Source organism: Protopterus annectens, chromosome 3.part0, assembly GCF_019279795.1.
Source record: "Protopterus annectens isolate FY-2018-M chromosome 3.part0, PAN1.0, whole genome shotgun sequence".
NCBI classification, from domain to species: Eukaryota; Metazoa; Chordata; order Ceratodontiformes; family Protopteridae; genus Protopterus; species Protopterus annectens.
Window position 1 is genome coordinate 18,274,558 of NC_056731.1, and position 27,284 is coordinate 18,301,841.

At 34.8% G+C, this 27,284-nt stretch overlaps 1 protein-coding gene across 1 annotated transcript in view; it reads right to left on the reverse strand.

The window, feature by feature from the left end:
• The window catches only part of MYO3A (myosin IIIA), a 2,697,794-nt gene that overhangs the window by 998,866 nt on the left and 1,671,644 nt on the right, over positions 1-27,284 (reverse strand). The window contains exon 14 of the mRNA XM_044064554.1: positions 24,328-24,530. Coding sequence (XP_043920489.1) covers positions 24,328-24,530 — 203 coding nt within the window. The remainder of the gene's footprint in view (positions 1-24,327; positions 24,531-27,284) is intronic.

Below are 27,284 nucleotides of genomic sequence, written 5' to 3' on the forward strand. Positions count from 1 at the left end.
TAAGGAGGGAATTATATGTACTTTTCTTTAAAAGATGGTTTTCACCACCCCTATCCTATTTGTTGTAAAACATCAAGGCTAAATTGACCTATCAGATCAACAGCATATGTGAAACCTCTCTCAAGGAGGTGGTAGTGGGTGTTGGAAATATCAATAACAGCATAATTAAAAATCTTAAAGTTGTTTACATTTGAAATTGTTTCATTGCCTGAACCAAAGACAATCATTATCTTTTCCTTTGGCAATGTTTCCAGCCTCTCCTTCACCTCAAGGAATTCTTGCAACTGTTCTTGCTGGTGTGTCAATCACGAGAAGTCAAATAAAACATGTCCATCTCATCCCTACTAACATGGTCCTCCTCTGGAAATGACACACCTTCAACCATGTTACTGGTGTCATCATCAATACAACCAACTGTTTATAAAGGGTCAAAGTTTATATTGCACTACAGATCCACACTATCATCTGTACCTAATCTAGTAGACAAACTCTTAGGTGCAGGATAAGCAGTTCCATCCTTATATGATGCTTGATACCTTTTCAATATTCAATGCTATAATATCATAATAAATATTTACATCCATCCTTGCTTTTCCTAAACTAAAACAAAAGCATTTGGTGCAATGCCAAGTAATAGTATGCTTGGAGGGCATCCATATTTAACTTATCATGGAACTTCATATGTCTTTTCATATGCACCTTCAATAAAATCTACTATTAATATTACTATATAGCCTACCTAACTTACACAGTTTTTCATGGCCTACACTACCATAAGCTTTCTGCACATCACAGGCAGTAAGTAGTCAAATCACAGACAATGATTAGTGCATCTAATTTCTCTTTGTCTATAGCCTATATTTTCATTTAAATTAACATATTTATTCCTGTTTTAACCCCAAAACTCCTTGAATTACAACTGCTGCTAAATCTTGCACAAATTGTTTTTTCTAATACAATCATTATAAGTTTGATGTCAACATAACAATACATAATCAGCCTCCAATTTCCAACTTCCTTTTGATATTTTTTACAGTATTTTATAAACTGCCTTTCATATTTCCAAACCAAAGGGTAAAAAGGTCACACAGACAAATCATGTAGTAAAAAAACTACAAGAAAAACTCATCTAAGCAAGAATTTTCAATGTGAAATACCTTGAACCTTCTGTAGTGGAGGCCCATGGGATGTATGTGAATTCTTTCATATACCCTTATTTCTATGCCATCTCTTTATTCATGCATTAATAATTATCAAAACACCTTCTTCTCTACATCATCCATATCCTTATAGAACTTAAATCCAATCACATTATATCCAGTTATTGTATCACCTTCCCTTTGAAAACTACTTAATAAATTCTCCATCTTCTTAAATTCACTTTTTGTATCTTCTGAGTTTTTTTATACTATAATCAATATTTATTTTCATTTACATTCCAGAAAATATATTACTTAAATAGATCTGCACAGTTTTCATAATTCTTTCCTTCGTATCATCAATTTCTCATTTTTTCAAAATCTGTTATAAAATTATCTCTTTACTTAACTTGTTTCATGAATAAGGGACTGGTTTCTTCTTTCTACTTTCTTTTCTTTCATCAAATACTTCTATTTAAATATAGAATCCATAATTTGTAATGTATTTAAAGCAAACATCTATTTTTTTTTAAATTGAGTCATATTTTCCCCATTCAGAATGTTTTTTTACAAGTCTTATACGTTATTTGTAAAGTTCTTTCCTTGCCTCGTTCTGACATTTTTTTCTATTTCCCCATAATTTCTTTTACATTTCTTTTAATATCTCAACCACTTACATTCCTAACCCCATAAAATTCTCTCCATGACAAGTGTTCTTAAAAATGGATTTTCCTTTCCTACTTCAAAACTATACTTTTTCAAACATTCCTGTTATTTTTATCCTTTACCCTTCTTCAAGTTTTATATATTTTTTTCAGATTCTGTTTATCTTTCTACATGATCTGAAAAGACTACCTCATAACTTTTTTCTGCACAGTTACTTGTAAATATCTTGAATATAACACACAATCAATTTCACTTCTATTTTTCCTCTCTGATATGCTATTCATTTAATAGTATAAAAACATCTTACAGATTTCTATATACATTTTAACTTTCCTTCCTTGTTTCCTATATGTTATATTGTAAACTACAGTTTATTAAATATTATATACATGTAAAATTTTTAATGTTCCATCAACTTCATGAGCGGTTCTTCCCTATCTTTATCAGATGTGTGTGCATAATCTGCTATGATTATATACATATATATTAATAGGTATCCTCCCGTTAATATACAAATCCTTTCCTTGTGGAATAATTATTGCTTAGAAAATATGACTATGAGCAATATTCCATCAAAACACTATTCCAGAGCATTTCTCAAACCTAGAATTGAGTTCCCTCAATAATGTCTAGTTTGTTCTTTTATTGTTCATATATTAGTCATGTGTCAAGTAATATAATTATATCACTTTTACAGCCTTTACTCTATTGTAAAATAGCTATTTCCCTATCGTTACTCTGAATGCTGTTCACATTTAGATATAACACAGCAAAATTATACTTTAACTTTTTTGTTTCATCTTCCTCATAGTTATGCTTTTTCCTTTTCTATGCATTACTCTCCCTCCCATAAACATCCTTCCGTTTATATTTCTTTCTCAGATGTTTCATTACCTTTAATACTGAAAATTAATTTTTGTGTAACTACTCTGTCATTAGCAATATAATACACTGCATCACTTTCTGCTACTGACTTTTCTTCCATTTCATATTCCTCTAGTTTTTCACCCTGTAGTTGTTTCTGCACATCCAAATCATTTCACAAAAAATCCAAGTCTTTTTCACTTATCCTTTTCTCTTACCTTCACATTTGTATGGGAAACTACCTATACCCATGTTCTTTACACTTCATACAGACAGGAACACAATCTTTTGCTAAATGCCCTATTTACCCACAAATATTGGTCCTACATTTAGGACAGTTATTTTATTTATTTATTTTATTTTATTTTACATTTGTTAACTGGGAACGTCCAACTGGTCACAGGTCCATTTCAGCGGAGGCCCGGGGAGATAAGTTTAAAAAAACACATAGACTACAAGGTTATTACACAGAACTTTCATTTCAATTCATGACAGCCTTCATTGCATACACAGAAAGAGATGACACAGACAATTTGGAATAAATTAAGAATTCATACAATAATCAATCATTGAGGTATATAATATCAAAAATAAGTAGTTTTTAGTATTCAAGAGACAGACTGTCTGTGAATAGCTGGGGTACAGAAGTATTATCTTGTTAAAGGTTAGCCTGGTGAGTGGCATGAGCATAGCCAATTATTTTGAAAATGTTTTTTCAGGAGTTTTTTAAACTGAGAAGTAGAGGTGGTAGAGGTTGTTTGGCTTGGTAGAGTGCTCCATTTTTTGGCAATGGTGTTGGCAAAAAGATTTGCCAGCATAATTCCTGTGCTTGATGACCATTAGGAGGTTCTGGTTGCTGGATCTAAGGGGTCTAGTTGGGATGTGTGGTTGTATGAGTTGCTGAAGTGCAGGGGTTAGGTTGGGAAAGTAGTAGAGTTTGTGTGCAGTAGATAGTTGATTGAGTAGTAGCATATGAGGTAGCTGCAACCAAGATTCCATTTTTTTTAGGTCAGATAGATGGAGATTGGTTAAGATGGGAGAGGCATATAGGAGGATGGATAGGAGATGGGTCATTGCAATGGTTACTTTGGTGATATTAGTCATAAAGTGTTTATTCCTAAAAAGGAGTCCAAGTTTTTTGTTAACTTTCTTGGTGGTTTGAGCAATATGGATGTTGAATTTAAGAGTGTTGTCAATTTCTACACCTAGCAGTTTAGTGTGTGTGGTATGGTTGATCTGAATGTTGTCTTTGGATTTGTTGGATAAGCTATCACTTAGGGGCGAGGGTTTTCCTGGACCAAACAGAATAAGTTTGTTTTTTTAGGATTGAGAAGAAGTTTGATATTGGTGAACCATGTTTCTACTATGGTAAAGTAGTTTTGGGTTAGGGATTGAAATTCATATAGTGTGGAGGTGATGCAAATAAGGGTGGTGTCATCTGCATATTGTACTACTGACAAAGAGGGTGAGGATAAAGTGATGTGGTTAGTATACAGGGAGAACAGTAAGGGGCCAAGAATAGACCCTTGAGGGAATCCTATGGTAACTGACAATAGGGGGGCAGTTGGTCTTTCCAGAGAACTGTTTACTGATGGCCTGATAGGTAGCTGTTAAACCAAGATGTAGAGGAGGGGCTTATGTTTATGGTAGATAGAGTTTTAAAAAGAATGCTGTGGTTAACCATATCAAAGGCTTTTGATAAGTCTAAGAATATGGAGGATACAAACAGACCCTTGTTTCTGTGGTGGTTAACTATATCTGTGAATGATAGAAGGGCTGTGTGCTGTGAGATGGTCTAAACCCATGTTGTGAAGTAGAGAGAAGATTGTTATCTTTGAGGTGTTGCATTAGTTGAGTGTGAACCACTCTTTCTAATATTTTGGACAAAGGTGATAGGATTGTAACTGGACGATAATTGGTCAGCTCTAATGAGTTTCCTCCTTTGTGTAGTGGAATGATATGTGAGGTTTTCCAGGAGGTGGGTACTTTGCTTTCTAGCAGTGATCTATTTATGAGAATAGAGACTGGGTAGGCTATGGCATCAGCTGATATCTGTAGGAAGTCTGCTGCTGGTGTGGTTGGTTTTAGTTTTTTGAGGAGTTTAGAAATTACCCTGGTGAGCATGGAGTGGAGGTTGAATTTGGGGATGTTAGGTTGAGTATTGAAAAGAGTAGAGGTCTTTGTTGGTTTGGGACTACTGGTACTGTTTTGGGCATTGGCCAGGGTCTGGACAGTTTCGGTAAAGAATTTGTTGAATTGTGTGTGAATGTCTTCAAGGTTCTTAGGTAGCACTGGGGATGGGATGGTGGTTTTTCCTGCGTGGAGTATGCCATTTAATGTGGCCCAGAATTTTTGGGGGTTATGAGCATGTTTTTCTTGCATGTTTTTATAGTAATTGGCTTTGTCTAGTTTGATTTGCTTTTTGGTTTTGTTTTGGAGTGCTAGATAGTTTTGTCTGAGACATAAGGTTTTATTTTTCTGATACTGTGTCCAGGCATTGCCCCTTTCTTTCATTTTAACTTTAGTCTCTTTAGTGAGCCATGGGGCATAGCTAGTTTTTATTCTAATGGTTCAGGAAGGTGCATGATGGTTTAGGTTTTTAGGAAGGCTGTATTGAAATATTCAACTGCTTTGTCTAGGGCTAGTTGTTTTAGGGGAGCCCAGTTGACACTTTTTAGCTCTTTGATGAAGTTAGTGGCTATAAACTTCTTTTTGTTGTAAACTTCCCTGAGGATGGGTTGGTTGATAGATTGTGATCTATACCTAATTAGGTAGGTTGGGTGATGACTTAGGTTGTCTGGGAGACAGCCTGATAGGTGAGCCTGAGTGGGGTCAGATACTAGGATCCAGTCCAAGATTGATTGATGTTTGGATGCTTTGTCACTTCTAGTGGGAGTGAGTATGGTTTGGGGAAACCTGTGGTTTAGTAAGGAAGAGGGATTGTGGCTGGAGCAATTTGTCCAGTCTATACTAAAGTCTCCTAGTAGTATGGTTTCATGTGGAAAGGAGTTTGACATCCAGTTAAGCAGGTTTTCCATTACAGTTGTGCTTTGCCTGGTGGGATATAGCCACCTGCAATGATTATGTGCTCATTGGAATTTATTTTTAATTTGCCAAGGATTAGTTCTACATCTTTGATTTCTGGGTTATTGTAGTCTAGTTGTTCTATGGTGAGATGATTTTGGAAGAGGACTGCTACACCCCCTCCCTTTTTTTCCTAGTCTATCTTTTCTAATCTTATTGTAGCCTGGGGCAGTAATTTCATCATTGTGGTGTTCTGGTTTAAGCCATGTTTCTGTTAATATTGTGACTTCTGGTTTGCATTGGGTAAGCAAAGCATGAAGGTCCTGAGTTTTGTTGAGTATGCTTCTTACATTGATGTTTAAGAAGAGAGTAGATGATGTAGGTCTATTGTAAAGGGCATTTAGCTGGATTATGTTGGGGTTGATAGCTGTTGTAGGTCCTGGGGTGGGGTGCATGTCACAGCAACTACTGAGTGCATTGAGTAGTTGTAAGTAGAGTTTGCTAATTTTGTGTAATATTTGTTCAGTCTTTGAGAGCTATGAGGGTTTATTTTGATTTTTAGTTTGTAGTGTGAGTAAGCAAAGTGTTGGGTGTGGGTGAAGTTGTATTGCACTATAGGGATGCTATTTAGTTTGGTGTGATTGACTGTGGAATCTGTCTGCCAGGGGGAAGGGGTGTGGTTTTGGAGTTGAGAGTGGTAAGAGGTGATGTTGGAAAGAAGAAGAAGGGTGATGATTATCAAAGGATAGAGTAGTGTTTTTAGTAGATGGGTTAGCTGTATTCAAGGCATGATGTACAGGTGGAATGTATTGCTATAGGAGATGTGTATTGTGTTTAGGAGGGGTGACTGGAAGGGAAGGAGCTTTATATGGGCGGAAATAGGTGGTTAAGTATAAAGGAACTGACATGGAGGATGGGTGGGAATGGGGGTGGGAGAAGAGCGAAGTGAGCCCAAGTGTAGCGAGGGTGAACGGAATGGGACTATACCCAAGATAAGGGAAGTGGAATAACAGAAAAAAGAAAAAAAACAATCAATAAGTACAAAAGCACTTTCAAGTTTAAATACATTTGTAATATGTTTAGCAGAATTGCTGCAGAAGAATCCCTTTACCTAGTTTACTCTAGTTAGGACACTGTTGGGCTTTGTTGGACATGGAGTTGTAGGGAACAGGATTTAAGTAGTAATTTCCTTTATTTCTTAGCAAAAAGCATGGGATGGGAGAGTTTGAGATGATCCAAATTGGTTGTTCAAAGTGCGGTGCTCAATAGGATTTGTAGGGTGTACAGGCTTTGAAAATCAGGCTGTTTGGTTACAATTTTACTACTTACACAGTTGATAAAACATACTTTGTTTCAAGGTCTTAAGGCACACTAGTCAGCTGCTGTTTTCTGGGAGAGGAGATTGCAGTCAGAGATTTATCTCTGGGCAGAGGCACAATCTTTAAGTTTAAGATCCAGGGTCTTATGGGAAATCATAGCTAGCAGTTCAAAATCACTTAATATGACATGATATAAGGTGATTCAACAATATTCTACCCGAATGCCTTTTGAGCACGCTACTTTGAACTTCGAGGGATAAGAGAGCAGCCAGATAGGTTGGGGAAAGATTTGAAAAAATGCTATTCACTACAGCAACATAAATAAACACATAAATAAACAAACAAACAAACACTAATTCTGGCTGACCTAGGTATTGAACAGTATCACATGCGTAATTTACAACCACATTACATGCTACATGTCTCATCACATAATTTACAACACTCAGTGAAGTTCATACTTACTATCCCCTAATCCAAATTTATTTTTCATCAACAGATTTTTTTTGCTGAAATTACTTTTGTAGATAGTAGAATATCTTTGTCTTGCAAAATATCTTTACACAATTGCACTGCAATCTAAATTCTTACTTCTGTAATATTAGAAGCAAAGACAAAAACATTCCATTGATGTTTGTGTTATCATTTCCACTAATGTTGTAAATTTCACTAATACGGTTTTAGCCTTAAAAGTCACTGCACAAAATCTCTGTTTACCCAAATGTACTTCTTTTCTAATGTCCATTGGAGAAAACCCCAGCTGAGATACAATACTTTTCCAAGGTCCCCATTGAATTCCTATTATCCTTTGGTGTAAATCTGGTTCATTGGTCACTGTTTTCATTTATTTCTATTTTGAAGTCATATAGCCACCACATTGTCTACTGCAGTTGCTTCCACGTGCATTTTTTTCTGCAGTATTGCATTCTGAATTTCTTTTCAATAGTGTTATTTTGCATTTAATTTCTTTCCTGCTGTTGCTTTTGATAATCCCAGTTCCTTTACATGTGGCTGCAGTAACACTGCTGACTCATCAGCTCATGCTCTGCAATCATTTCTTGAAGAGTGTTGTCATCTAACCCCCTGCTGACAGCAAGTTAATTTCATACTCAGGTTATTTTTCTTTAATTGCCATCAATTGCAGCTCTCCTTGATTCTACATCACAAAAAACTCCTTCTGGCACTTCATCAATGCATCCCTCCACCTTTTCTTGATACAGACAAGGCAGTTCCCATGTGAGAAAGAGTAGGGGAACCTCCCTGGAGCCATTGTTTATTTATTTATTGCATTTGTTGACTGGGAAAGTCCACTGGGCCTAGGAAGAGTCCATTTTCAGTAAGGTCTGGGGAGCAAAGCTCCACATTATTACATACAATTTTAGAAAACAATGTTGATACATACAAAAGTAAAAACAAACTTGAAAGATAGGACAAATTTAGCAGTAATGTCATTTCATTAATTACATACAAAGATCCTTAACTACATGCAAGAGTAAAATATGATTATACAGAGAAATGGCAATAATGTATTACCGTCAGCTATAAATGTGAAGGCAGTAAACAAAGACTAAACAAGTAAATGAAGATAATAATACATGACTGCTACAAACCATAATGTTCTACTCTCAATTTAGAAAACACTAGTACTTTTTTCTTTTCAGCAAAACAAATCTGTTATCAAATCCTTCCTTTGGTGCTTCAATATATCTTTAAAGGAGACTGAATATGTAAAACATAAAATGCATATCTGATAACTGAACTTTGACTCTGTCATGAAGAAGGTAAAATCAGTATAGAAAAATAGAGCAAGCATAAATTTAATTTCTTAGCAAGGTCCTCTATAATCACATTTTCTATTATTCAGTTATTCAATCAATTATATTCCTCTGGATTTTTCTCTATTCAATGAAAAATTTTATTTTGAAATTTCTATAGTAGGATAATGATCCAAGGGTCAGTCTCAATAATATTTCTGTAAAAATAAAGAAGGAATTAAAAATGGTTAAATTATTTTAGATTTTGATCATTTCAGTTCTGCAAGTTGTAATATTCCATTATGGATCACAACAGTTTGGCCATTGAGTCAAAGAAAATGGATATTGTATTGACCTATCCTTTTTTTACAGAAAACATTAAGCTGTTTCACTACACTTCCTTCTTTTTTTATTTAATTTATGATCATAGATATACAGAACATCATAAAGAAATTGGTCTTGAAGTTAATGTAGCAGAGATAATCTTAACATTTTAATAGACAATCTGCTTTTAGCACAATAACCTTTGCAGTGATTCACTTAGTTTTGTGGGATTACCAACTGTAATCTCAGCATGAGCTCATTTCTGTATCTTATTCTCTTTAACATTGCTGTCTCTATATATTCAGGACTTTTCAAATATAATGTTAAGGAGTAAGAATTAGTTTCCTCTTGGCTTGTATACACATCAAGGAGCATCGTTTATTTTTTTTCTTTATATTTTTGACTCAGCATTCTGCTCAAAGCTGCATGTTTCTCATTATTGGAAACAGAATGTCTCTTTATGTGGGCAATTTTTATACATCTTTACCATACTCCAAATTTAAACAGAAACAGTTTATGTTTTGCACAATGCCTCCTGACAATGGATAAATTGCTTTTAACTGATCATTCACTTAGTGGGAAAAATTCACCTGCTGATTTACTTTATGCTTTGGGTTTTCGGCTGTATTCAGCCAGTTTAAATTCTCCTGCTAGACAATCTGATTGACATTTCAATCATTAAAGAAAAAACATAATTGTAAATGGTATACATGTCTGTTATGCATAACACTGTACAGTACCATGCAACAGAAAACAGTTTCTATATAGCTAATGATAATTTGGTTAAGTTCTTCATTGCTAAATACTGGTTCAAATGAGAAGATGTTAACTTGATTGGTTGTCATACTTTCATTAAGAATGCTGTGTTATCTTATAAATAGTCACTGAATTTTCATGGTACTGTGATAAACATTTGATATTTGGAAAGATATTAATTTGCATTGTTATTAAAATTAACCCAAGGCCATATGTAATTAATTCATGGCTATAAAATTCTTCATATTTTGTAACAAAATACAATTGCTTAGTTCTGCTGCATGGTCTGGTATAGTCTAATCTAGATTTACTGAGTGATTAATGTGTGCTTGTAAACAGAAACTCATGCTGTTCTTATGCCAGGGATCTCTGCTGATTTAAATGCAGATTTTTTGATACTATTTGGTGTAACTATAGCTAGGACAATGTATTCATTTGTTATGATGAAGTGTTTCTTCCTTCCTCGGCTTATGCTTTTTTTTCCAGAAGTTTGAAGATATTTCTGTTTAGCACAACTAATATGAAAACATGTATCATCCACAACAAAATAAGTTATCATCCCTCTTTATTTAACCTTAATTATACCAATGATTGAGTACAGCGCCCCTTTCAGATGTACCTTTTTAGATATATTAAGAAACTGGAAAGGATATTAAGGTTCTTAATTAAAATAATTGCTGGCCAAAGTCCTTGAGCTATCAGGAAGGTCTTGAAACACTATCCCCCTTACTCACTTTCTAATATGCTGTTGTGAGGGTGATCTATGCCTTGTATTTTATGCAATTTTGGCAAAGTCCTTCTTGTTTCCATGTAATGGTCCAGGTCATATAGCTCCACTAATAGAAGAACTAAGCTTTTAAACCTTCATTAACACATAAATAAAACATCACGAAGAGACAGTTTATTATTCAACATCTATCCCCACCTCTGGAATAAACTTTCCCTTCAAGTTCAACATATACTGGTATCCTTCAAATTAAATATGGGTGATTTGATTTGGTCTCATACATTTTCTCCAGGACTCATCTATTTTTTGTTATTTCTGTGAAGAGGGATAAAGAAAGATAGTAGGCATTGGCAAGGAACAATGGTCTTATGAATCAACTGCATTTTATTTCCTATGATCCAATATCATATGTTTTTACATATACTGTTCAAGCATGTATAGTACTACAGGTAATGTTTTGTTACTCCTTCTGTAATAATCTGTGCAATCCATAATTTTTATGTAAAGATATAACAATAATAAAAATATGGTTGCTATAAAAGTAAAACACAATATATGTATGCTAACAATTTCAGTGAGTAAACACTTTTTTTGAGGAGCAGCTAGTATAAACACATGCATAACAGTATAAGTCTCCTACTTGATGGTTATAACATCAGGATAATGCAGCCATAGTTCCTATCTAGCCAAAGAGTACAAGTCCTTTATCTACCAGTAGGCAGAGACTTAACCTGAAAATCTTGAAAAATAAATATATAACTTAATAGTGCCTCAAAATGATTCCAAATGATAATTCTTAACTACACTGTGGAGATTATTCAAACTTCAGAGCTTTATAAACAAATAATCTGAAAACATTAGATGTATATACCTACCACTGCTACATATCATAATGTCTGTCTTGAAACGTACATTCAACCAAATTTGGTACCGAAAATTTTTGAAATTCATTCAGTATTCACAGCCTTGTAATTGACTCACTACCAAGAGACTTCCACAGTATGTAGATAATCCATGTTGAATTTAATACCAGACTTAACTAGTACTTGTATTTTGGTTGCAATTTTTGTTTTCTCAGGTCTTGTTTCTTTTGGTATATGAGCTAATATTTTTAAATTGTAGTCAGCTAATGCAAACCATTTCTGTTTTTTTTTTCTCTTTTAAATACTAGCAAAACATGAAAAATATCTTCTACATTACATTTTAACATATATGGATCTGGAAGCATTGCAGTGAGAAGGAGGAGTGTGTGCTCTATATTTTAATAACAATGTTTTTACAAGTCTAACAACAAAGTCCAAAATATCTTCCACAACCATGGCAACTTTGTCATTAGTGAAATCTGTTAAATTCTCCCTTCTAGGCTCTGCCATCTAAAGAAATGTCAGATAAAGAACTACTGAGAATTTTAAATTAGTTTACTGTGTGTAATATTTTATGTGTATCTTCTAGGTTAGAGTTCCTTTTTTGCATTCTGAAAACAATAGTTCAAATTCTGTAATGAGTTTTAATATCTTCAATACCAATTTATATATTTCAAATTGAAGTGCACAAGGAAACTAATTTGTTTTCATGCAGTTGCAATTGCCTGGTCTTGGAAATTTAACTGAGATGTCAAAGTTAGTTATACTATTCTGAGGTATATTGCAGGCCGGCAGATTTGTATTGCAGAAGTTCTCATCATTTGTTCTTACAAGGCTCTCTACCTTTATGTAACTGTTTATCTTGTATTCCCCGGATGTTGATTTGATGATATCTTATCTTACTTTTTTAATTCAGTGAAAACAGTACAGACCACAAGGATTCAAGCTGTTTATTTTTATATTTAAGTGATTTGTGTAGCTGTCTTGTTTTTTTTTTTTTTTTGCCATATTTTAAAATGTAAAATATTTGCAGTCGACCAAGTAGAGAAAGCATTTCTTCCAGTAATATACCACTATTTGTATAAGAGTAGCACAGCTTTAATGTAGACAGCAGCATTGTGAAATTGTCATTGCTGCTCATGCAAGCTACAGACTCACTTCATCAAGTCTTACTAGTTGCTACTTTATGCCACATATTTAAAATAATGATATAGTCACAGTAAAAATGCCCCAAAGGTACCCTGATGCAGTCATATATCAGTCAGAAGATAAATTACAGAGTTTTTTCTATACTGAAATTATACTAGAATGAACTGCTAAGCTGTGGTATGCGAAGTACACTGTGGAGATTATTCAAACTTCAGAGCTTTATAAACAAATAATCTGAAAACATTAGATATATATACCTACCACTGCTACATATCATAATGTCTGTCTTGAAACGTACATTCAACCAAATTTGGTACAGAAAATTTTTGAAATTCATTCAGTATTCACAGCCATGTAATTGACTCACTACCAAGAGACTTCCACAGTATGTAGATAATCCATATTGAAAAAGATGAATCCGGACTAGCCAGAAAACGGAAAACTGAACAACAAACCAAACGGCTCGAACTTTTGCTGCAAAGAATGACAATTGAAGTGAATGTATTTTAGCGCTTTCTTCCACTTTATTTTAAACCATGGACTTCTTCAGAAAAACGGGAACTCTCCCATGTTACCGTTTTTATACATAACAGGATGTGATGTAAAATGAGTCACACATTTAGTCTATTACAATACTTAGTAGTAAAATTAAAAAATCATTCAGAATTCATTGTGTTATGGTAAACAAAGTCAATACAAAATATATATATAAATTCTATCTATTTAACATTACTTTTAAAATTATTTAATTAAAAATTATATATGTTTTACTTTCTTAGAAAATAAAAAATATATAGAATTTTGAGATGAACAATAAACTATAACTTCGTAGTATTAATACTGTTATTATTGATACCCAACTTCTCAGAATACAGATGTTAATATATTCTATCTCAGAATGTCATTATCTCAAATGTTATGATCATAATCTAAACATTAATTCAAAAATACAATATTTTTACGCTTTAAATAAATTTGAAAATGAATTCAAACAATCTTAGTCAGATGTAAGTGTAAATTACCTATCGAATGAATGCATTCAACATAAAATTAAACTATCCAATCTGCTTATGTTCATAATAACACAATTAATACAATTAATACTAGCCTTACTATCTATATAATAGAAAACATTTAATATTGATTGTGTCGTTCAATCCAGGTGAAGAATCAGCACCTAGTAACAACTGCCACAATGTCTCTTTCTGTTCCAATTTGTTATTGATGTCACCTTTCAACACTCCCTTGTCCAATTTATCCAAAACAAAAAATTCAAACTTTTTGAAATCTTTACACACCAAAGCGTGTCTTGCTAATGAATTATTTGTATCCTTATTTTTTATGGCTAAAATATGTTCATAAATACGTCTTTTTAAACATCTTATAGTTTTACCAATGTAATAATTTCCACAGGTGACACATGTGGCCAAATATACCACGTGGTCACTATTACAGTTGTAGTATTCCCTAGCCCAAAATGTTTTATTCAAATGTTTCATAGTCACAAAAGAAGTGTTCGTGATGTATCTACACTGCTTGCAGTCTTTGCATGAGAAAGTTCCCTTTTTATTACTTACTGCTCTCGTCAGAGTCTCTCTGTTGTAACTTTTGTACTCTAACATCTTCTTCACATTCACCATGTTTTTATATGTGAATGTTGGTTTTATGCCTAAAACTGTCATAAGCTCCCTATTCCCCAAAATGATCGTCCAATTTGTCTCTATAATACTCCTAATATGCAACATTTCATTGCACATAGGTAACGGAAACATTGTATTACAATCCTTTGGGTCTACATCATGTGTATTGTCTATAGTGTTAACCACCAAAAAATCATTCATCTCAATTGACAAAATTGGTTTTGCTACTCCTTGTCTTAAGTTAGCTACTTCTTTCTCTAATTTCTTCAACAATTTCAGTGGATATCCTCTCTCCAAGAATAACTTCCTTAATAAGAGCAACTCTGTATGATATATATCATTTTGTGATGTTAATCTACTTAATCTTATCATTTGCCCTTTAATGACGTTTCGCTTCATATGCTGTGGATGTAAACTTTCTTTATGTAGATACTGATTTGTAAAACATGGTTTCCTATATATTCTACTTTGTAAGGTGTAGTTTTCACCATCAAAATATAGTGTCACATCTAAAAAATGTATTTCCTTCCCGTATCCACTAATTTTGAATGTCAGGAAGCTAGTTGTTTTATTCAAATCATTCACCATGTTTTCAAATTCTTTCTTGTCTCCACCCCATACAAAAAACAAATCATCTATGTATCTAACATAAAGTAAGACTTTGTTGTAACTGTTGTGACGTTTTAGATGTTCATTTTCCCAGTTTGACATTACTATATTTGCGAATGCAGGAGCCACTCTGGCTCCCATCGCCACTCCTGAAATTTGTTTGTAATATTCTTTCGAAAAAATGAAGAAATTATTATCCAAAATCATCTCCATAAGGGAACAAATTGTATTAATTTTGGAACCTTCCATGTTTGATTTTGTGGCGAGGTACTGTCTTAAACTCTCAACCCCTTCTTCCTGATTAATTGATGTATAGAGACTCTTTACATCCAATGTTGCAAAATGTACTTCATTATATGAAAAATTACTTTTAGCTAGAATTTCTAACAAGTGCCACGAGTCTCTTAAGAAATGTTCTGCTTTTTGTGCCACTGGATTTAATACGCTATCTAACCAAATGGAGATGTTCTCAGTTTTAGAATTTTTTGCGGACACTATTGGCCTAAAGGTCAAATCATCCATGCCATACTGTACCTTTGGTATTCCAAAAAAAGTTCCTATATTTGGATACTCATTTAACATAAAGTCATAGTCTTCCTTTTCTAATTCATCTTGACAATACATGTCAAAGAGAGTAGTATTTATCCTCCTATAACATCTCAAGACAAATTCTAGACTTACTTTACAATAATTATGCTCGTCTTCTAATAATGTAATTATAGCCTTATTGTAATCAGCTACATTCATAACTATTACTTTTCCCCCTTTGTCCGCCTTCATTACCCTGATGTCTTTAGATTTAATTAAATCATCTAGGGCTTTACGTTCACTAGTTGTTAAATTATCTTTTGTGTCTGTGTTTGTCAAACTTCTAAATTCATTCTCACAAACTTTTTGAAATACTTGAAGTGTATTGACCAAAGGGGGGTTATCAAAATCACAGAAATAGTGAGAAATGTTTTACAGAGTGAATTGAATGCGAGCGGAACTTTAACAACTGGAAAAGCTCCGGGTGGGCAGCATAAGCAAGGTAACGAAAACATTACACTACCTGTAAGCTGTTTATTTTTATATTTAAGTGATTTGTGTAGCTGTCTTGTTTTTTTTTTTTGCCATATTTTAAAATGTAAAATATTTGCAGTCGACCAAGTAGAGAAAGCATTTCTTCCAGTAATATGCCACTCTTTGTATAAGAGTAGCACAGCTTTAATGTAGACAGCAGCATTGTGAAATTGTCATTGCTGCTCATGCAAGCTACAGACTCACTTCATCAAGTCTTACTAGTTGCTACTTTATGCCACATATTTAAAATAATGATATAGTCCCAGTAAAAATGCCCCAAAGGTACCCTGATGCAGTCATATATCAGTCAGAAGATAAATTACAGAGTTTTTTCTATACTGAAATTATACTAGAATGAACTGCTAAGCTGTGGTATGCGAAGTATCATGTTAGCAAAACTGTTAACAATGATGCTGTCTTCCAAAATTCTTCAAATCTTAAGTTCTTAGAGTTGGTTTGATATAAAATAATGGCTGTCATTTATAGTGACGTGTTCTGTACTACAGTTTTATTGTAGTCTAGCAGTTTAATGAGATACAGCTAATGTGGTTAGATATGAATCTGAAATAAATGATTTTGCACTTTCTAAGGATAATTAGTTCTTTGTTTTGAGTGAAATGTCTGTGAATACTAGCCACTGTGCTCATTTCCCTGCCCTTTGCAGGCATTAAGCTCATTTAGACATTTTATTTTGCTGTATATAAAAAACGGATACATTTTCAGAAAAGTGTGACAATCATTTTTAATACTTGAAGCCTGACCCAACAAACTTTTCAAAATTCTATAATGTACTTGTATAGAGCTTTACAAATGGTTTTGCTTGAATTGTTTTGGAGGCACTCAGCAATCGTATGATACAGACATTGGTTAGTCTTCCACGCACAGAATGAGTTAGAAAAATCTTTACAAAATATGATACACACATTAAGTTTTGGAAGCAGCATACATCTTGTCAATATAAACACACATGTATATATATATATATATATATATATATATATATATATATATATATATACACACACACACACAACACACACACACACACACACACACACACATATATATATATATATATATATATATATATATATATATTAGATTATATATATATATATATATATATATATATATATATATATATATCGAGAGAGAGAGGATATCATGAAGTTAAATACCTCGACTTTCTAGTAAACATAGCTAATTTATATATATATATATATATATATATATATATATATATATATATATATATATTATTCTGAGCTGGTACAATCCCCTTGGGAAAGAGAATATTGCCCAACCCAGGGATTATCTATCTCACACACCTGTCAACAATCTGTATATATATCTATATCTATATATATCTATCTATATCTGTCTATCTATATGTATATATATATATATATATATATATATATATATATATATATATATAGATATATATATATTGAAGCAGTACTAAAGGTTGAAGATAGCTAATGTCGACTGACAAAATGTTGAAAATACTGACGTTGATACCCCTGTAAGTATGCACAAAGAAGCAGCCTCAGTGTTTGCAAAATTTAAGACTTGGAAAAAAAAAGAAATAAAAACATGTACCATAACATCTCCTGCTAATGTTATATATACTAACTCTAAAATCACCCCAACACAGGGTAGGGACATATTTCCCAACCCCTGGAATTGGGGGAAATCATAGACTCCTATCAAACAGCTGTTGACCAAAGACACATTCAGCCATCTGCAAGGAACCCATAAGCAAACATATATATTTTATATATATATATATATATATATATATATATATATATATATATAAAATATATATATATATATATATATATATATATATGTATATATATATATATATATATATATATATATATATATATATATATATAGATACATTATATTGATGTATCAGAATATCAGTCATGAAAACTTCAAGAAAAGATCATCTCACACCTAAAAGATCAACACACTGGAACTATAAAACCTACAGTTTTGAAAACTAACTGCTTTTGCACTCATTATATTGTGGGCTGTGTCCCTCACACCTACTGTTAATTAAATCTACTAACTCCAAGATTACACTACAGTAAAAAAAGAGCCAGACCCTAATCACCTCTTTTTTGTGATCTCACACAACCACCTTCTACTGCCATTCATTATTCTGAAGTGTTGATGCTCCAGACCATCAAGTTGTCATTCGTTGATCATCTGGTCTCAGTATTCTGACACTCGGCATTCTAGTAATGTGACCTTATAAAGTAGACCCCTAGTAACATTGTACTTGATAAAACTAGTTAAATTTCCTGTTCAATGTCTCTTCACAGATTTGTACTAACTCCATCAATCAACTTATTGTCTTATCTCCTGATATGATAATGATCACTTAACTCTTTAAACCTACACTGAGTTTAATAATACGTGAAGTATTCCAAACTACAACAGAAAGTTTCCTTTGGTTATATTTTGGTCTATTAGTAGGGCATTGTTATGATTGTTAAATGTTAATAAATTGTTACCTGATACCGGCTTGTGATAAAGTCTGGACTTTGAGCTTGACTCTACTTTGAATATAGAATTCAAAAAAAGGGGCATAGCTATTCTTTTATAACTCAAAAGCTTCTGAGCACTGTTGCCTACATTGATGCTATATCAAAAACCCAATCACTAATATAACATTCAGAATGCATAACTGTATGCATGATTAGTGCATTATAAGTCAAAGATGAATATTCTTTATAAGACAAAAAAATAACACATGTAGAATAATACTTTTTTGGGGACCCTATCACATTGCCTAAAATTCTGTCATGATGTTTCTTATTGAAATAAAACACGTAATTAATGTTATTGTATAAAACATTCACCTCAGCCAAACTATTTAAAATTGTTTAGTGTCTCTTGGTATTAAAAAATATATCCATGACTTGAGATTGTAGGTCTTAAAGGTGGGTGGTGAGATCTTTATGAATTTTGAGTGCACCAAGCGTTGCCAGACATCTAGATAAACCTGACATTAAATTTATATGTATTTCTCTGGATAAATATCCTTCTTGTAGCATTGCACTGAAGATGAATTAGCTAGCAGACATTACTTTTAGAATGATGTACTTATTTCACATAGACATAAACATTTCAGTCAGCATGTTAAGATAATAATCTGAATCAAACACTGCCGAGCCCTTATCAGCTGGTTTAATTACAATGCCACTTTTATTTTTAATGGCTCTCATCCTCTCTCTCTTACTCAGATAACAATTTTACATATAGTTGCAATATTCATATTTTAAGACATGTACATCTTCCTCACCTACTTGTAAACATGTCAATTAGGAACTGAAAGCAAACCTGTGCAGTCTAGCATGTACTTGCCTACCATAAATTAACTTAAAATGAACTGTATGTTTAAAAATGTAAATCCAAAATACTGTAATATTACATTTTCAGGTGGTCAGAACATTCATTCAAGCAATTATTACTTGCAAACAGGTAGATATGTGACTGATAGGACAAAATACTTCTATCATCTAAATCTAGATTACCTCTCTAATCAGCCAATTCTGACACTGATCTCTCCACAGGTTTTATTTTCTTCCATTAGTACCTTTTTAAGAAAACTGTGCTGGTGGATTTGAGTAAGGAAAGTGCACATGCTTTCTCTAATTCTAGCACTCCCACACCTCAGTCTGTCTTTAATTTCCTGGCTCTGACCCATACTTTTTCTTTAAATCTTTCTGGATCAAATGCTTTAGTTAGTCTGTTTTCTCTCTTGATGGGATAATCCAGTGTATCTCTGTCAAGTTGTCATCTCCAAATGTATCTACATTTTCACTCCATTCATCTCTTGAATCTAACTTGGACTAGCATGCCATACTTTGTACTTACATTAAAACACCACTAGGGGGCATTGCCATACCTTCATTTTTTCTTGTTTTCTCTGAAAACATTATTGCTGGGAACATCACCTTTTGTTCACCATCATCATCTCTTTCTTCTTATCACACTTTCTGTTTCTCTCTCCTCTGTTTCATTGGTGCATCCCATCTTCACTTCACCAGCCCACCTTAAAATCCTTCCTTATGTGTAATGGTACTCCTCCTCAGTGTTTTCATTCCCTGTCTTCCTTAATTGCCCAGTGGTCTAGTACCACCATGCCCTATGTGATTTGAATATATTAGACAATTAAAAAAAAATCCATCCACCTTTTGGTTTTATTTGAAATATTATTTTTAAAAGTCTACTCTTCTCACAAGCCATCATTACTATTTTAAAATAATGTTCAAAAGTAATTCTGAGCAATTTATCACTTTTGAAGTTATATTGTCAGTACAGTTAGTTGTGACATAAACTGTTTTGACAGAGCTATGCCAGTCATTAGTGTCACTGTGTTACTATTCTCACATATAATTTAGAAAAAAGCTAGAGCAAAGTTTTCTCCTGCTAGTAAGAGTTATTCGAATATGACTTTATCAAAAAGTCTGTGTTATCTATGAACATATGCAATCCACCATACAGTGGTCTGGTGATGTGTTTTTTGGATGATGATTGTTTTTTTCTGGTACCCATGAGTCTAAATACAGTAATTGTATAATAGCTGCAAAATATGTTTCAGGGATCAGAAATATTTATAATGATTTTTTTTTTACATTTACCAGATGAAATACATTAATTGCATAATAGCTGCAAAAATAAATGTCAGGCATCACAAATATTGAAAAAGTATATTACAAAATGGTGGGAGCACTGCAAGAAAAGTATTCAGCAAGCAGAAGTGAAACTTTACTACCAGAAAATCAGTCTAAAATCAGATTGTAGCTTGACAAGATATATTTTTTTATAAATTATGTTGTGTTTTGACTAAGTAAAAAAGTAGATGGGAAATTTTTACAAAAAGGCATACCGAGGTATTGTAATTGAGAGTGAGGATTCAGGGAAGTTTACAATCTACTGAAGAAGATTATGACATCTGGAAGTAGAGACTTCTTTATAGAGAAAAGATGATAAAACAAATGTGTTTTCCTATGTCAGAAATGGATATTGTGGAGATGTACAAAACTAGCATCTGTGACTATGGGAGAGTTAACTACAGTGAGAATGGAAGAAATCAGATGAGCTGATGAGCCATTAGTACCTGAATGGGTTACCCAGTCCACAGGTGCATAATATCAGGGTGAGTTTTTCAAAGAAATGGAAATGAGTTTTTGCACAAGTACTCAGTCCAAAAGAAAGAGGGAAGCAATCTAGTTTACCAGTTTACTAGAAAGAGCAAAGAATCATTAATGGAACAGGATAAAGTGCATCAGAAACTGAAAAATTAGGGACTGTACAGAGAAAAGGAGTGTGAATAACCTAGGAAGAAAACATTATACATAAGGAATGTACTTTTAGAACAGATCATTAAGAAGAAAAGGCTTCATCACGTACACTGGAGTAACAAGGAATGGTAAGAAGAATTATACAGACTTATCTACAAGAAATGTGCTGGATACAGGTAAGGCAGACAATGTAAACACATTTTTGCATTAGTTGTTTCCTAACGAAAATGACTTAAACCTGCTTCAGTGGGAAGACATTGATGAATATGAAGAGACAGTAGGATATTGCAGTAGATCAGTAGATGGTTGGTTCGATGAGACTAAAGAATGACTAGATACAAAGACTAGATTGCATGGCAACGTATGCCAGAGAAATCCTCTCACACAATTCTGTAGCTGATTCCTCAGCAGCTGAAAGCAGCCAGAGGACTAGACAATGGTTACAATGATTCTACTCCACAAAGCAAAAACAACAAGAGATCCAGTTAACTTCAAACAAATTGAAAAAGCTGAGGGAAAGGCTTCCAGAAGAACATCAACTTTCAAACGAATGTCAGCATGACTGCATGGCCAATAGATCCTGCTAATTCAGTCCTGACCAATCTCAACCAATTCTGATTTAAGAACAGTGGAACAGGGCAGCAAAAAATAATGGATGTCATATGCATTGACTTTAACAATGGACTCTGTGTCTCACAGTTAGGAGGTAGGTGAGAAGATACGAAGGTAATGACTATATGGACGATAGCAAAAAGGCAGTAGGCAGAAATGTGGCTAATAATATTCCACAGCAGTCAGTCCTGGACACTGTACACGTTCTGATTTGAACAGCATGCTCAGTCTATCATTGAGGGGATATCATTAAATGCCTGTACAGCCTACAAACCTACCTCAATAGGCAAATTCACTGGCCTGAGAAAAGATGAGTTTCAGTGCCAGACAAGTTGAAGAGGTATGAGACTGTGAGGAAAATGCAATATGGGGGTCCTAATCATTGCATAAATGAGCCATCCAGGCCTCAAAGCTATGATGACACTGAAAAAGTTACTGGGATGGAGCCAAAAACAATTTGATTAATAAAGTAGTGAAGTAATATCCCCACGTTACAGGTCATTTGCAAGCCACAGTTAAACTACTGCGTACAGTTCATTCCTTTCATGACAAAGGAGATAAAACCAAGTGAGAGGTGAAAAGAATGATAAACACAAAGGAGGAAGAGCAATGTGAAGACAGACATGCGATTATGTATTATTTAACCAATAATTATTATTTAACCCCAAAGAAGACAAGGACGATTAAAATGGGTTACATGATATAGTTACATAAAAAAGTACAGAGATATTTAAGGGAAGACAAAGTTTACGTTTGGAGGAAAAAAACAGTGCAGCAAAAAAAAAAAAAAAAAAAAAAAGGGGAGGGCAGGTAAAGGCTACAGTCAGAACATAAAGGAAACATTGATTACAGAAAGAAAGTTGGCCAAAAGGAGCATGCTACTGCATCCACTGAAGTTTCAGCAAGGCATGGGACAAACAGTGGAAAGGATAAGAAGCTGAGTACAGGTAGCAGCACATTTATAGCTATACTAAGAATGAAGACTAGAGGCATAGAGTTGTCAAATTTACAATAGGAATCATGCCTCACCCCATCTCTCAACCTGCAGAAACTGAAACTGTTGACAGCGTAATAATCGACGTGAAAATGTCGAAACCCCCGAACATTGAACACACACAAAAAAAAAAACAAAACAAAAAACCCCCCAAAAAAATAAAAAAACACCCAAACACAACTCAACTTGTTCTATGCAGGGGGGCAAGCCCCTCTGCACCCCCACACTCCCAGCTACTTAAATATTACCAACTCCGAGATCACACGACATTGCAGTAAACAGAAATCTCCCCTTACGGAGATTTCCATTTACACGCACAATGACTTTCGCTTTCAACATTTTGGTGCCGACAACATCAGCTTCGATATTGTTGGCCTTCGACAGGGTGAAGTAGACCCCTTTGCTTTAGAAAATGCATGCACACGTTGACTGACAGAGTCATCCTCTGCCCAATGCACTACTGCCTCCATTGTCGCACACAGACTGAAGTGTTCCCCCATGTTATGCTTCATGCTTTGGCCTTCTGAACAGTTCAGATGTGTTGGCCTGTATATAGTTCTCTACAAGTATTTGGCAATGGTGACAAGAGGTACCTCAGATAACTCCCATAGACCATATCACTGGATCTACTATTTCCACATTGCACTGTACAGCTATGCTATACAAATGTGTCTGTCATTGCTTTTAAAGTGGTGTTTGGCTTTCCATGGCACCTACATATGTTGCCATTGCACACGGGCTTCATTTACCACCTGTCTAAGGGTATCCTCTATGGTCCGCCATGACAAAAAAATCTACCTTAACACATGCTGTTGTGTTGCAATTCACATTCAGTTGCTGTGCACATATACTTACATATGTGCTTCTCCTCTCCTGCAGTTTAGCATGTTTTATGCTGCAATCTGTAGGCGTACCCAAGCATTGGTATCCCACATGGCTGCCTGTGTCTTAAATTTTGTGTATGTGTCTCCTATGCTCGGGTGGTATGTTGTCCTATCTGCAGCCTACATTGAGATACATTACAGGTGATTATGCTGATGTGCTGTGCCAGTCATGTTTCCTATAATGACTAGATATTGTATCTTGGTTTTCTGTCTTTCTCAGTGCTTCATCCCTTCTCCTTCATATCTGACTGTAACTGCTTTTGTGTGTATGGAATATTGTGATGTTCTCTTTATGCCCTGGGCTTCACTAACTGTTATTTATTTACTTATGTCATTTATTTATTTACTTAACTAAGGGATATTTCAGTATGTATTTCTTAGAATGCTCTGTACTTTTACATCCTCAGTTGTTAATTTGTACCACGTTTTTGTCCTTCCCCTGTTACTTAGTTACCGTTTGCCATGTTTTCTCTTATACTCTTCAGTTGTGCATTGTAGTTCTATTGTGCTAAGACTGCCCTGTTGTTTGCTATGCCTTCATAAATATCACCTTTTTACATGACTTTTGAATTGTTTTATTAGAAAAAAATATATTATGTTGATGCTTCACTTACGTTGCCTGATGAATAACTCTGGATTTTTCTAGAAGGTATTCTGAGATCTGGGCTCCAATGACTGTTCCTCCATGTGTGAACTTCATCTCCAAGTATTTTCCAAATCTGCTGGAATTATCGTTAATGAATGTGCAGGCATTTCCAAAAGCTTCAACAAGGTTGTTCACTTGTAGTATCTTTTCCTGAAGGGTTCGATTGTTAGCCTAGAAATAAGGTATGCAAGATCAGTGTTAACATAACTTACCTGTAGGATAGAACAGTACTGAAAAGGATATTTTGTAGAGTAAGAAATGTATGCAAATCTAGTCAGTAAATGGTATGTAGGAAAGGAAAGCCTGTCTAGAACAAGAAAGGAATCATATCTCTACTCTCCACATATACCACAGGGTTTTAGTTCCTGCCAGTGATTTCTGATGCCTGTGACCAGGTAATGTAGTGCTCCATTAACCCTTAGATGTGTTTTTTGAGTTGGACTATGTCGATGAAGCACTTTGTTAAATTTGACAAATTTACCCAAAGTTATATGCCTGCTGAGGGTGTTATGTTAAATAAGATTGTATGGTAGAAACCTTCTGTATTAAGTGGAATAGATATCTGATCTCTAATTCATCATGGACTGCTTAGTTATTTTATGTTTGAAATTCACTGAAACAATCTGTTAGCATATTTCTATTCAATGGGATATATCATAGCTCTGCTAATGTTATAGCACTCACAGAAATCTAGATGGCGACAACCAGCATTCTGTCCCTTTACATTCTTTCTCATTACTCTTAACTTGTACATACAGACCAGACTGCATCCCATGTTTATTCTAAGCAGCGCTACTGTGCTTAGTGTTCTGTGAGTACAGCTCAGCCATCCTTGTGGTCTTTCAACATTAGATAAGGCAACATGTGGCTAATACATTTCATCTTGGGATTTATTGCTCAGACATCAACTATGTGTACACTGCGACTGAGCAGGTCACTTCTCAGGGAATGCTCTTAAGCTGCTCCATTAAAAGCTGAATGGCGTAGAGAGATGAAGCTCTGACTATGACCCACATGACCCAGGAGTGGTTAGCAATGCAGGCAGTAGATGAGCTAGTGTGGGGAGGGAGAACAATTTCAGATGAGGGTCTGACCTTCATTTTTATGGTTAGCCTACTCTTTGTAAGTGGACAACATGCATGGCAGTCTGGGCATTGCTGTTTCCAGGCGGAGAATAAGTCAAAAGAAAATTAGACATCGCTGCCTAGGCAAGACATTTATGGGAAGGGTCAGTGCCATGGCTTAGAGGAATAAAGTCCTAAATGTAGCCAATTCAACCTGGATTTGATTATTGGTTCAGAAGTCTGAGATGGGGGTGGGTGGGAATGCCCATCTTGGGTGTGGGGGGTAGATTTTGACTGAAGATGATCCCTGAGGAAAGGTGTAGTCCACAGTTAGCAGTAGCCCTAGGAGTTGCTGATGAATGCAGAGGGGGGGGGGGCTGGGAAACAAGGGTAGGTAATAAATATAACTTCCCCCTTCAGCAACAGAAGCAGTTGCTGGCACTACCCCCAGGATACCCATAAGATCCACACCAGCCGCCGTTTACTCAGAAAAGTCTGTAGGAGGAAGGAGGAGCACTTAGACCTGGCAATGGCTAGGGGAACTTGGACAGCTAGAATGAATGAAGCAGGGAAGGATGCAGTATGATGACCCTCCATTGTCCTCTTAATCATGGGGAACCAATGACAGATTATTGTAAGGTTACATCTGGTTGAGGAAGTGAGGCTCTTCTAATAAAAGGACATTCATGGGAATTCCTCAGCTAGTGTTATATATATAATCAAACACTCACAATATCGATTGTAAAAATATTGATCTAAAAAGATTGAAAATAAAAATATTTTAAAAAATGTATTTTTTTGCATGGAAGTAAGCATCTCTGCACCCTCACATTATATGTTTCAGCTCTTACACTAAACATCAGCAAGGAAAGGGGAAATTCCTAGTCCTTCTGTATGTGATCTTGCAACAAGTAATACCAGGACACTGTGGTCATTCAGAATATTTGATTGCTTGTGCCAGCATAAAAAACATTCGATATTCAGAATGTTTGACTAACTTGAGTCTTTCCCCATCAATATGTTTGGACCTGACAGAGCTGTATGGTAAGCAGCATCAGTGGTACCTCATCATCATCATCAGCTCCCTTTTTCCCATTTTTAACATGGGGTTGGTGTGTTGTGTTAACAGCTGCCATCTCTCCGTATTCAATGCAACACTCCTACCTTCTTCGACACTCATGCCTGACTGTCACAGATCTTTTCCCACAGAATCCATCCACATCTTTGCTGTGGCTCTAGGTGATTCAGTCATCAGTGGTGGCTGATCCCACATAGACAGGACAACTCAGTCAATAATTTAACAATCTCTATCCAAGCAAAGGGTAAAAAGGGCACACAGGCAAGCCAATCAGTAGAATCTACAAGAAAGAATTAGCCAAGTTAGAGTCTTCACTGTGTAATAGCTTAAACCTCCTGTACTGGAGACCGATGGGATATATGCAAATAACACAAATACCAATAAGGGCGGCACAGTGGTGCAGAGGTTAACGTTGTTGCCTCACAGGAAGAGGTTCTCCGGTTCGATTCTCGGCTGGGGTGCCTTCTGTGTGGAGTTTGCATGTTCTCCCTGTGTTCGCGTGGGTTTCCTCCGGGTACTCCAGTTTCCTCTCACATTCCAAAGACATGCATCTGGAGCATTTCTCCCCAGGCCTCCGCTGAAAACAGGCTCTGTGGAATCTAGTCGGACATTCCCGGTCAACAAATGTTAAATAAATAAAATAAAAAAAATTAAAATAAAAACACTAAGTACATTCTAGTGTTTCAGTTATACGGCTTCTGAATGCCCATGAATTTCACATATATATGGATGTGCTTAGAATAATCCAAACAGCATAATACTCACAGCAAAACTAAGACAGAA